General features: G+C 46.9%; 1 protein-coding gene across 1 annotated transcript; it reads left to right on the top strand.

Moving 5' to 3' along the window:
* Positions 1-9841: 9841 nt before the first annotated feature.
* On the top strand, positions 9842-10500 carry GNG8 (G protein subunit gamma 8). Its single transcript, XM_015820998.1, has 2 exons — positions 9842-9925; positions 10372-10500. The coding sequence occupies exons 1-2, from the start codon at positions 9842-9844 to the stop codon at positions 10498-10500; spliced, it is 213 nt and encodes a 70-aa protein (XP_015676484.1).
* The last annotated feature ends 2581 nt before the right edge of the window (positions 10501-13081 follow it).

Here is a 13081-nt window from a genome sequence, read left to right as displayed (position 1 = left end):
GCCTGAATTTTGATCACGGGACTTTTGGGGATGCCGCAACGGTTGTGAGTGTGAAAAGTGCTCATAAATCCCCCTTTTTTGGGGGGGGGAGTGCCGCTGTAAGTTCGAACGGCCACTAAGTGAACTAAGTCAAGGACCACCTGCACCCCCCTGACCTTGGCAGGGTGAGCTGGAAAGGAAGAAAACCACCCCCAATTTTTGGGGGTCTCCTGTTGTTATTCTCCCCTGCCCCCCGCTGCCATAATTGTCCCATCGCTCAGCTCCCAGTTGTGCATCATGGCACAAACATCCTTTCCCCCTGAGCTGCTCAGGGGCTCAGCTGCACTTTCCATCCGGCTATCTGGGGTCCATCTCTCTCTCCCCCCCCCCGCAGCCCCTCCCCCCCCATCCCATCCAGGCTCCCTTTGCTTCCAGCTCCAACAGCCTGGCCGGCACAGAGGCCCTTATGAGAAGCAGATGTTTGCCCCAGCGCCAGGAAAGGCAGCCAGGCAGGCTCTCCAAATGTTTTTTCCCCAGGAACGTGGGGCACGTCCCCTCCCTTCCTTCCCAGTTGTGGGGGGGGGGACTGGCTGGGAGGCCTCTTCCCCCTGCCCCTTCCCTTGTAAGCAGTCTTTGCAGTTCTGCTGCGTTTATTTTAAGGGTGGGCTTGGGTGGGTGGTCTTATCCTCCCTCCTCCTCCTTCCAATTAACCAGTTAAGAGCAATTGATCAGTGGAACAACTCGCCTCCAGAAATGACGGGTACTCCGTCCTTGGGAGGTTTTTTAAGAAGAGATTGGACAGCCGTTTGTCTGAAATGATCTAGGTATGCTTGAGCAGGGGGTTGGACTAGAAGACCTCCGAGGTCCCTTCCGACTCTGTATTCAGTTATTCTGCTTTTCCTCCTCCTCCTCCTCCTCCTCCTCCTCTGCTCTTCTCTTTCATCTCTCCTCCTTCCTTTCCAGCCAAGGCCAAGAGAAGAAGACCCCCCCCCAAAGTCGGACCAGTAACTCAGGCAGGGGTGCAGCAAGGAATCTCTTCCCGGGATTTTGCCTGCTCCACCCAGCCTGACTGGTGGGTCCCAACTGGCACCAGCCGAGGTTGAGCTGGGGCGACCGGCCGAAACCTGAGCTGGAGGGAAGGAGGTGGGGGGCGGGAAAACTTGTCGGGCGTTCGGCTCTCCACTCTGCTGACTTGAACCTGGCAGGCGGACAGGGCCTCTCCTAATCTTTTCCAGATGGGAGACAAAGGAACCCCCCCCTCCCCTTTTCTCCTGTCTTACTCTAGGGCCCGAGGCGGCTTCTCCCAAACCAGCCGCTGCTTAATATTAGGAGGGTTTGGAAAGGCGGGTGAGACGGGCAGGGAGAAGGCCATATAAAGCCATCCCGCCGACAGCCGAAGCCGTAAAGTTCTCCCTCCTTTGCAACAACAGGAGTTGTTAAAAGTTTCACAAGAGGGAAAATCTGCCTGCCTGCTGGACGGGGCTGAGCAGGCTGGACTGGCTTTGAACCCTCCAATCAATCAGAATACAGCGGGAAGGGACCTTAGAGGTCTTCTAGTCCACCCGCCTGCTCAAGCAGGATACCCTATACCATTTCAGACAAGTGACTGTCCAGCCTCTTCTTAAAAACCTTCAGTGATAAGAACACCCACAATTTCTGGTGGCAAGCTGTTCCACTGGTTAATTGTCCTCGCTGTTAGGAAGCTTCTCCTTAATTCCAGGCTGCTTCTCTCCTTGACGAGTTTCCATCCGTTGTTTCTCGTCCTTCCCTCTGGTGCGTTGGAGAATAACGCGACCCCCTCTTCTTTGTGGCAGACCCTCGAATACTGGAATGCTGCTATCATGTCGCCCCTGTTTTTTATTTTCTTTCGACTAGCCAAGCAACGGAAATTTGGGGCTCCGGTGTGGTCGTTAAGCCGAGGACTGGCCATGCAAAGAAACAAATCAATGACAAGTTCAGAACCACAGGATATGGGTGGGTGGGAACCGATTCCCCTTGTGTGCCTGCATGCCGGCTGCATTCCTAACCTGGTTACTCTGCTGACCCATTTCTGGATGTACAGAACGACCCCGGAGCCTAAACTCAGTCTGCATAAGCCACCCACCCCTCGGATCCCGGTTTCTGCCAGCTTGTTCCCACGTCATGCAGGATGCCGCCTCCAGGCCACAGCGCCCTGAGTGGAGGCATTGGAAGAGCTGAGCCTTGGAAGTGGGGGGGGGGGAGTCAGAGAAGGCTGGTGTATCCACACACCCCCCATGCCCGCCTGCCGGGAGATGCTTGTCTTCCTCACCCACCAGGCAGAAGGAGGCAGGTGCTGGTGGCAGGGTTGCTATGGCGACCCAACCAACCAGCTTCGTCGTCTGGAGAGTCAGTTGAGGATGAGCAGAAGAGCTAAGAAGATGGGGAGAATGGATGGGGATGGGGGGGGTTAATTTCTCCCCCCCCCGCCTGGTCTCATCCCTCCAGCAAGCAACCTTCACTCTGGAAAGGCTGCAGAAGCCAATTAGCCCCCCCCTCTCCCGTTGGCAGCAGTCTTAAGCAAGGAAGGTTAAGTTCCTAGTCCTCATGGTGTACTTTGTGGGCCAAAGGAGGGCACCTCAGAGGAATCGGGGGGGGGGGCTTTTCTCCAGCAAAGGAGGATTTCTCCAGTCTGGTGCTCTGGAGGGGGGAGACTTTCTGGCTGGCACTGACCCCCCCAACCTTGCTTCGAAGGGGCTGGCAAAGACGAGGCCGAACCATCCAATGGGTGCTTTTGAACGATCCACCCTGGGAAGGAAGGGCAGGGATGCTGGGAGCATGTGCAGAGTGCCTTTCTCCTGGTTGAAGCCAATATTTTTTTTTTTCCTTTGGTTCTAAGGGCCGAATCAAAAAATTTTCTATATCTGTGTAGCACAGTCTTTTTCAAGCGTGGGAAGTTTAAGATGCTCGGACTTCAATTCCCAGAATTCCCCAGCCAGCATCCTAATGAACTCAAACTCGGGTGGACTTCAACCCCCCAGAATTCCTCAGTTCACATGCTAATGAACTGGAAGATGGGTGGACTTCAACCCCCAGAATTCCCCAGCCAGCATGCTAATGAAGTCCAAGCATCTGAAAGTTTTCAAGGTTGAGAAATACTGTGGTATCATCTCTCTCCCCCTCCTCCTTCCCTCCCTCTTCCTTTCTCTCCTTCCCTCTTTCTTTTGCTCCTACCTTCTTTCTTTTCTTCCCTTCCTCCTTTTTGTTTCTCCTTCCTTCCTTCCTCCCTCCCTCCCTCCCTCCATTCCTCCCCCCCATCATCTATCTAGTGTCTTTTCTTCATAGGGATGGAAATGCACACATTCACACACTCACATATAATGTAAAAGTACACCCAGAACTGTTGCACACAAAAGCTACCAGCATCTCCTTTAAAAGGGGGGGGGGATTCTCAAAGCCACTTTCAGCAGCTGTTTGATGGACTTTTCCCCACTTTGCACTCTTCCTAAAAAAAAAAAAAAAAAAAAGTGAGGATTTCCCGCTCTCAAATCCCAGGATTGGTAGCTGAGAAGGATTTAAGCTCCCTTTTTCCTTGTAGGGCTCCCTCACCGGCCCCCTTCTGCAGGTAGACTGCCCTTAGCCATCACTCTCTTCCTATCCAGCAACAAAAAAGCTGAGTTTTGGTGTCTCCTTTGTGACTCTGCAGCCCTCCTTCCCCGTCCCGGCTGAGCTCCGGCTGTCTGGCAAAGCTCTGATCTCTTCCAGACGCTGCCCCAGGAATTCTCTCCTCCCCCCCCCAGGGTTAATTTTAGCTCCCCTGCAGCCCCCTTATCGCAGCTGGTGAAAAGGGAGCCAGAGGTGGGCCCGTCAGAGCAGGCCAAAGGAACTGGACACTCATCTGGCTTCAGATCAGGGTCCGATGCAACTTGCACAAAAGTTGAATACCTCCACACATACACACACAGGGAGACACACACACAGACACAGAGACACACAGACACCCACTGCCTGCCGTCCACTGTGTTGGAGGGAGAGAGGTCACGAAGTCTGGAAGAGACAAACAGCCATACAGCCCAGGGATAAGATCATTTAGTGACCGTTCAAAGTTACAACATCACTGAAAAAAGCGACTTAGGACCACATTTCACACTTACGACCGTTATGTCATCCCCGTGGTCACGAGGTTTAGGTTCAGACGCTTGAGAACTGACTCACATTTGTGACGGTCACAGTGAACCGGGGTCCTGCGATCCCCTTCTGCGACCTTCTGACGAGCAAAGTCAAGAGGGAAGAAGCCAGATTCGGTTAATGACCGAGTTACTAATTTAACAACTGCAGGGATTTACTTAATAATTGTGGCAAGCAAGATTGTAAAACGGGACGAAATGAACAAGTGTCGCACTTAGCAACAGAAAGTTGGACTCAACGTTCGGGAATTTGATGGAGGGGACGGGGAATGGGCAGGAGGGCCTGATCCAAGGCAGATCTGGGAAGGAGGAGGAGGCCCAGTTCCTGCCAGGAGTCAATACACATTTCCCTTGAAGTCAAATCGTGTACCTCCAAGATACTGTAAAGTGGTATTTTGCAATGTCAACAACGAAGTTGTGTGGACTTCAACTTCCCCAGTCCAGGAATTCTGGGAGTTGAAGTCTATACCTTTAAGTTCAATAGATGGTGCCCAGGAATTCTGGGAGTTGAAGTCCTCCTATCTTCAAGTTCAAAGATGGTTGACCAGGGAATTCTGGGAGTTGAAGTCCACATATCTTCAAGTTGCCAAAGTTGAGAACCACTGCATTACCAGGCGATGTGAATCAGGCAAACCACATATTATGTGAGCCTAGACATTCCCTTTTGCTCACTCAGGTCTAGCAAGTTGACTGATCTCCAAATTTGGTAGTGGAATCCAATTTCAGGGGCTGGAAAGAATTTCCAAGAATATTTGTTCATACTGTGAAGCAGATGCCTTCCACGGGGCGATTTCCTTGCCTGCTCTGCCCCCGTGTGGCCAACCTCAGCACTGCACACGAGGATTTCCTCCCAAAACATCGCGGGCAGAATTTTACAAAATTCTCGAGGATTTTATTCTAAAAAATCTTGTCCACTTGGGATATCCCGAGCTACTTTTCACCCCCTGCCCTTTGTCTTGTAAAACAAAAAATAAAGCATAAGATAAACATCATCTCTTGCGATTGGTGGCCCTAAGCCCACTTCCTATTAAACTTGGTTAGTTCAGCACTGTTGTTACTTTGAATGGTCACTAAACGAATGATTATAAGTCTAGGGCTGGCTGTTGCTGGCTCTCCATGCAGTGTTTCAAAGTTAATAACTTGAAGATGGGTGGACTTCACCTCCCAGAATTCCCTAGCTAGCATGGAAGTTGAAGTCCTCACATCTTAAAAGTTCACTAGCATGCTGGCTGGGGAATTCTGGGAGTTGAAGTCCACCAGTTTTCAAGTTCATTAGCATGCTGGCTGGGGAATTCTGGGAGTTGAAATCCACCCATTTTCCAGTTCAATGCCGTGCTGGCTGGGGAATTCTGGGAGTTGAAATCCCTCCATCTTTTAAAAGTTCACTAGCATGCTGGCCTGAGAATTCTGGGAGTTGAAGTCCACAAATCTTCCAATTCAGTATGAAGCTGGCTGGGGAATTCTGGGAGTTGAAGTCTTCCCCCCCTCTTCAAGTTCATTAACATGCTTGCTAGGGAATTCTGGGAGTTGAAGTCCTCAGATCTTCAAGTTGCTAACCTTGAGAAACACTGAACTTGGAAACCTCCAAATGCTCCCATAAACCAGGCATCCAACCTTAGATCCTCTGCCCCCCCCCTCCTCTGCGTATAAAGCAGCTTCTCCTGGGGGGGGCAGCCACCAACAGCAGGTCCCTTCCTTCTTTTCTTTGTCTGCAAAACCCCAGCGGGGACCTTCACCAGCTGCTCACACCACCCAGAGACCAAGGCAGTCACTCTCTGGAGCTGCAACAGGTAGGAGCCGTGCATGATTCTCACGTTCTCTTTCTTATTCTTTGAACCCAGGGCCACTCAATTTGGAGAAGGGGGGGATTGGAGAAAGAGGACCTCCCCTTGAACAGCATGGGCTCCGAGGGGAATTTGGTACCCCAAATTCTGAAGAAGTGATGGATGCATCCATCAAAGATGCATCCATCAAAGCTGCATCCTTCTAAGCCAGGATTTGCATCCATCAAAGCTGCATCCTTCTAAGCCAGGATTTGAGGTGGAGGGAGGGGTTTGGTGATTCGGGGACCCTCCCCCCTCTTGAGCAAAGCCAGGGCTTTAATTGCTTCTTAGGATCTGGGTTTTGAGGGACATGTTTTAGAGGGTCAAAAATCCCAAGGCATCTGGTAGTATCTCTTCTGGGTAACAGATTTGAGCCACAGGCATAAAAAGCTGATGCTTTTTCTTAAGCGTTTCTTTATTCCGTTTCAACACCCCACCTTAAAAGACAAACCAAGAGAACGATAAAATAAGGAAGTGACCGAAAAGACATCAAAGATAACAAAAGTGACCTCTGGATTTCTTTTAGGACAGAGCTACTGTATTAATCAAACCAGCAGCTTTTTGTAAGTTGAAGAAATAACACCGAAAAACTCAGCGTAGTTTTCATGAAACATCCTTCATGAAACGTTCTTCTCTTGATTTCATCTAAAAGATAGTAAGAGATCAGAAGTAAACAGAAAGTTACCTATGGCTAACATTGTGAGCCAAGAAGGGAATATTCAGAATATTAGCAGCTTAGAAGACACTAAAATTTCATGTACTGCAGGAAATACTATATTGGCAGCCCTTCAGCTTCCCACAGGAAATGTGGACTTAATAACTATAAAAGTACCAGATGCTTTTCCACTGTAATTAAAAATTAATTCAATTTAAAACTTTTAAAACCGTCTGGCTTTGTTTACCTTTGTTTATCACTATCCAGAGTTGCTGGGCAGTCTCCGAATATGATATATAAATAAATAAAATAAAAATCTTTTGGGGGAAAGCAAATTTGAACGTTTAACCCGTTCCTAGCTTAGTCCTTGTTGAAAAACAGGTCTGACCTTCCTTTGTGTTTTTATTTCTGCATTTCTATCTGGGGGGGGAGTAGGAAAAATGCAGCCATTTGCATCACCGCAGTTTCTTTAGCCCTTTGCATCATAATTTTATTTATTATGAAATTATGTGCCGCCCATCTTGCTTAAAGATGAGTCTAGGCAGCTTAGAACAAAGAAAAACAACAGGATAAAACCTTAAAATGTTGCAATAATTAATATTAGTGTTACAAATTTTATTTTAAAATGGTTCAGTTTTAAATGTTTTAGCCTTCTTAAGTCCTAATCAAATGCCTCTTGCTTGTGCCAGCCACTCTAATCTAAGTTGTAAAGGCTACCATCTCTAATGCTAATTTCTCTGCTCTTGTGGTCCCACTCCCTTCTTTATGCAAGTCAGACAGAGGAGATCTCCAGGGATCACTTGCTCCCTTCCTGATATTTATCTGTGCGAAGCAGAGATGAGGGAGCCGTCTTCTCCCTTGGCATCAGGTGCCAGGCTGAGTGGATTGGGTCCCAGCTGGCAGGGCAGGGCAGCAGAAAGATCTGGCTTTCCTAGCAGGAGAGCAGAAAAAGCAGTAAAAGCCCTCTGCATATGCTCAAAGTCTTCCTTTCTTGGCAACTGGCATTGGACACCTGAACTCTGCAAGCCTGGTTTTGCCTACCTCTGATGCAAACTCCCAATTGTATCTCTTCCCAGAATCCCCCAGCAACCGAGTAAAACAACAGAGCAAACCGCCAGGAACATTTTTGGATTCCAAATTTGGGGTCTGCCCCCAGAAACTGGGAAGAGGGGGGTGGGAAGAGAGCGGCTTGACCCACCTTGCAGGTTTCCAAAGGACTCTGCATATTCTCAGAGGCACTGGGGCCAAAATGAACTCTTAACAGAATAATAGAACAGAATAACAGAGTTCTAAGGCACCCTGGAGGTCTTCTAGTCCAACCCCCTGCTCAGGCAGGAGACCCTATCCCATTTCAGACAAATGGCTGTCCAGTCTCTTCTTTAAAACCTCCAGTGTTGGAGCATTCACCGCTTCTGGAGGCAGGTTGTTCCATTGAATTAATTAGTTAATAATTAATTAATTAATTAATTAATTAACAATTAATTGTTCTCAGTGTTAGGAAATTTCTCCTTAGTTCCAGGTTGATTCTTCCCTTGATGAGTTTCCCTCTGTTGCTTCTTGTCCTGACTTCAGAAAGTGCTTTGGAGAATAGCTTGACTCCCTCTTCTTTGGGGCAGCCCCTGAGATATTGGAAGGCCGCTATCACGTCCCCCCTCGTCCTTCTCCTCATTAAACTAGACAGACCCAATTCCAGCAGCCATTCCTCATATGTTTTAGCCCCCAGACCCTAAACATCTTTGTTGCTCTTCTCTGTACTCTTTCTAGAGTCTTCTCATCATTTTTTTTTACGTCGTGATGAGCAAAACTGGATGCAGTATTCCTAGTGTGGCCTTACCAAGGCCTTATAAACGGGTACTAACACTTCACATCTTGTAAGAAAAGTAGCCTTTAAAAGAGAGGAGGCTGCTTCCAAGACCCCCTGCTACCCTGGCACATCTTGTGCCACGTCCCCCATCCCCAAATAACATCTGGCTGAGTCCTAAGCTTTTTTCTGCAGTCGCTTCCTCCCGTCTCCCACACAGGAGGGCTGTGCAATTAGCTGCTGACTTTGAACCTCGAGAAGAAGAACCCGCAGCAGAGGGGGGGGGGTTTAAAGAGGAGCTAATTAACGGCATTTGCCCCCTGCCAGTGGTGGCTTCGCCCGGTGGGGATCCGGTTGGTGCCCTTTTCCTTTGGAAAGTAGGGCAGGCTTTGAGTCTCCCACTGTCACCTGGTCCCTTCATCTCGTTGGCAGGGCCGCCCCCCCATCTCATTTCCCCCCTTAATTCTGGCAAGAAAGATGGAGGTAAGAAACAAACATTGGTTAATTGGCTTCTAGAAAGAGTGCAGAGAAGAGCAACAAAGATGATTAGGGGGCTGGAGGCTAAAATACATGAAGAACAGTTGCAGAAAATGGGTATGTCTCGTCTAGTGAAGAGAAGGACGAGGGGTGACATGATAGCCGTGTTCCAATATTTGAGGGGCTGCCCCAAAGAAGGGGGGGTCAAGCTATTCTCCAAAGCCCCTGAAGGCAGGAAAGAAGCAACGGATGGAAACTAACCAAGGAGAGAAGCAACCTGGAACCAAGGAGAAACTTCCTAACAATGAGGACAATTAACCAGTGGAACTCCTTGCCTCCAGAAGCGGTGAATGCTCCAACACTGGAAGTTTTTAAGAAGAAATTGGACAACCATTTGTCTGAAATGGGATAGGGTCTCCTGCCTGAGCAGGGGGTTGGACTTGACAACCTCCAAGGTCCCTTCCAACTTTGTTATTCTGTTCTGTTATTTTCCCTTTAATTCTGCTACGAATGATGGCTGGACGTAGGAAAGAAACATTGGTTAATTCGTCTCTAGAAAGAATACAGAAAAAAGCAACAAAGATGATTAAGAGACTGGAGGCTAAAATATAGGAGGAACGGTTGCAGGAACTGGGTCTGTCTAGTTAATTGTGTTACCTGTGTTCCTCTGAAAAGGGGCTTTTAAAATTGGAGTAGGCTGGTCATCAAGTGGGACAGTTAGACACAAGTATGGACCGTGCAATTTTTCTGGGCCAGGCTTGTGTGTGTGTTTGTGGAGAAAGTCGAGGTCTGAAAGTCGAGGTCTGTGTTGATGGCAAATGCAAAATTTCTATTTTGCATGAGTATCTTCTCATCTGGGGAGGGACACTGTGCTTCCCCACCAGCTGTAGCTGTGAACGCACAACCGGCTCGTCTCTGTGTGCCAACCGGCTGGCCGAAGGTGTGCCTCCCTGCGTAGAACATGTCCAACAACATGGCCAAGATTGCGGAGGCTCGCAAGACGGTGGAGCAGCTGAAACTGGAGGTCAACATCGATCGCATGAAGGTAAAGGGGTGCCAGTCCCTTGGAGCCAGGAAATGGGCCCCAAATGTTGGATGCTCAGTGAACAGAGGCTGCTCCTGAAGTAAGCTGGTGCAGTAGTCTAGCTAAAGGCTTCGGGAGCCAAGGGAGTGTGCCTCAACTATTGCATGCTCACTGAACAGAGGCCCAGGGCTGCTCCTTAACTAATACAGTGCAGTAGTCTAGCTAAAGGCTTCAGGAGCCAAGGAGTGGGCTTCAACTATTGCATGCTCACTGAACAGAGGCCCAGGGCTGCTCCTTAAGTAATATAGTGCAGTAGTCCAGCTAAAGGCTTCGGGAACCAAGGGAGGGAGCAGCCTCAAATGTCGGATGCTCACCGAAGAGATGCCCAGGGCTGCTCATGGAGCAAGGTGGTGCAGTGGTCTAGCTAAAGTCTGCCTGTTGCGCTTCCCCCTCCCTCGCCTGTGCAGGTGTCCAAAGCGGCAGCCGATCTCCTGGCCTACTGCGAAGCTCACGCCAAGGAGGACCCCCTGGTCACCCCCGTCACAGCGGCCGAGAATCCCTTCCGAGAGAAACGGCTGTTCTGCATCGTGCTGTGAGCCAAGACGGACCCCCTCCCCAATTTCTCTCGCCTCCGCCTTCAGTAAGAAGCCCCTCCCCAAAGTAGTTCAGCAGAGAGGAAAAAAAGGAATTTAATGTGGAGGGGAGGGCATGAGCACGCAGGCAGTCCTCCATTTTTTAACTGTTCATTTAGCGACTACTCGACATCATGGAATAAAGGGGATTGAGGACCGGTCCTCACACTTATGACCGTTGCAGCATTCCCTGTGGTCACGGGATTAAAATTCAGATGCTTGGCAACTGACTTGTTTTTACGACGGTCGCAGGTTTCTGGGGCCACGCAATCCCCTTTTGAGAACTTCTAACCAGCTGGTTTCACTTAATGACCGTGTGTTCACTTAACAACTGCAATGCTTCGCTTAAGAACAGTGGCAAAAAAGGTCCTAGAGTGGGTGCAACTCATTAAACAGCCGTCTTGCTTAGCGATGGCAAGTCTGGCCCAAATTGTCATCGTAAGTCGAGGACTACCTGCATACCACCGGTGTTTTCTTTTTCCACTTATCTTTCATATCATACAAGCAGTCCTCGACTTACAACCACAACTGAGCTCGTTTTTGTTGCTAAGCGAGACATTTGTTAAGTGAGTTTTGCTCCATTATACGACCTTTCTTGCCACAGTTGTTAAGTGAATCAATACATTTGTTAATTTAGTAACACGGTTGTTAAGTGAATCTGCCTTTCCCATTGGCTTTGCTTGTCAGAAGGTCGCAAAAGGGAATCACTTGACCCGGGACACAGCGACCATCATAAGTACGAGTCAGTTGCCAAGCGTCCGAATTTGGATCATGTGACTATAAGGGTGCTGCAACGGTCGTAAATCTGAAAAACAATCCTAAGTCCCTTTTTTCAGTGTCGTCGTAACTTTGAATGGTCACTAAATGAACTGTCGTAAATTGAGGACGACCCGTACTTATGTGTAAACCCTGGAAGGCTGAGCTTCTGACTTTTGTTTTATTCCTTTCTCATCTGCTCTCTCTAATGTTTGTGTTTTTGTTTTTAATTTCCCTCCAGTTTATATATCTGAACTGTCTCTTCCAAGGTGAATAAGCAGCATCCTCTGCTTAACAAGTGGAACAGGCCTGGCTTTAACTGAAAGCAAGCAAGCTCCTAGTCCTCACCGTCACCGAGATCCAGTTGCCTGGAAGATGAAAACCTCCAGTTGTCCAATCACACGAATTTTCTTTGTCCTGGTTTACTCTAATAAAAGTTTAGTTGTTTCTTTCCACCTCTCTTTGCTCTTGTTTTTCGCCCAAACGTCGACGGATCTTCGTCCGTAACTCATTAAGAAGCATCGGCAAGAAATAACCGGCCTCCGAGTTATTGATTCAGCCTTCGCTCTGCTTTCTGCTGCGTCGGAATGACTGAATCACCTTCTGTCATCACAAAATCGTTACCTCGACTCAAAGAGATCTGGAAATGACAATTGCCAGAAACATATTATGAATTTTCCGGAGCCAAATCCAATTTGCAAACCAACACAGAGGAAGGAGACAGCAACGCAGCCGCCATCTGGGGCAGAATTCCACCTCGTGCCTCTGCAAACCATCTTTTTAGCATTAATTTTTTTTAAAAAAACATTGTAATTGCAGGTCCTCAACTTATGGCTGTTTGGTTAGCAAGCACTCCAAGTTACGACAGCACTGAAAAAAGTCCCTTATCACTGGTCCTTGAATTAGGACCACAGTTGGGGGGAACTTCTGTTGCTAAATGAGTGGGGGGGGGTTTAAGGGTGCTGCACCCAATTTGATGACCCCTTTTTTTGACCCCGTTTTCATGTGAATCACTGTGGATCTTAAACAAATCACCCAGCTGGGAAGGTCACAAATGACAATCACAGGATGCCGGTATCCGTGTGGAAAGCCGAGCACTGAGGTGAGATGGGCGGCTGTAGAACTTGAGAAAAAGGAAAATGAAATAATAAAAATAAAATATAAAGTAAACAAAATAAAGTAAAATAAAACATAACATAAAACAGGCGATATACAACAATAAAAAAGCAACGAAAAAAATGAAATGAATAGAATGATGTAACACAAACAAATAAAACAACACAAGTGACATAAAATATAACCATCAAGTAAATAAAGTAAAATAACAACATAACAGTAAATAAAATATGTAACATACAATAATAAAAAAGAAAAATGAAAAAATGGAATGAATATAAATAATAAAACGACTAACTAAAGTAAAATAAAATATACGACAATAAAATAAAAGCAAAATAAAATATTAAATAAAATATAATATAAAATAAATGAAATAAAATATAAAAAAATAAAATAAACAAAGTAAAATAAAAGCAAAATAAAATAAATAATAAAATCACAACATAAAATGAAATAAAATAAAATAAAAAATAAAATAAAATAAAATAAAAAAAATAAAATAAAAAAATAAAATAAAATAAAAGGGGAGGTGGTGTGAATACACCATGTTGTGTGTTTAAAATAAAAAAATAAAAAAATAAAATAAAATAAAAAAATAAAATAAATAAAATAAAATAAAAGGGGAGGTGGTGTGAATTTTTTATTTTATTTTATTTTTTTATTTTATTTT

Source organism: Protobothrops mucrosquamatus, unplaced genomic scaffold (assembly GCF_001527695.2).
Source record: "Protobothrops mucrosquamatus isolate PMUCROS unplaced genomic scaffold, P.Mucros_1.0 scaffold1232, whole genome shotgun sequence".
Lineage (NCBI taxonomy): Eukaryota > Metazoa > Chordata > Lepidosauria > Squamata > Viperidae > Protobothrops > Protobothrops mucrosquamatus.
Note: the sequence above shows the minus strand (reverse complement) of the source record. Positions and strands in the feature narration are given on the sequence as shown.

What these genes read in the sequence shown, in the direction of transcription:
- GNG8 (XM_015820998.1), top strand. Translation starts at nt 9,842, where the DNA reads ATGTCCAACAACATGGCCAAGATTGCGGAGGCTCGCAAGACGGTGGAG. An exon ending in TCAACATCGATCGCATGAAG is followed by an intron (nt 9,926 to 10,371) that starts GTAAAGGGGTGC and finishes TCGCCTGTGCAG; the next exon opens with GTGTCCAAAGCGGCAGCCGA.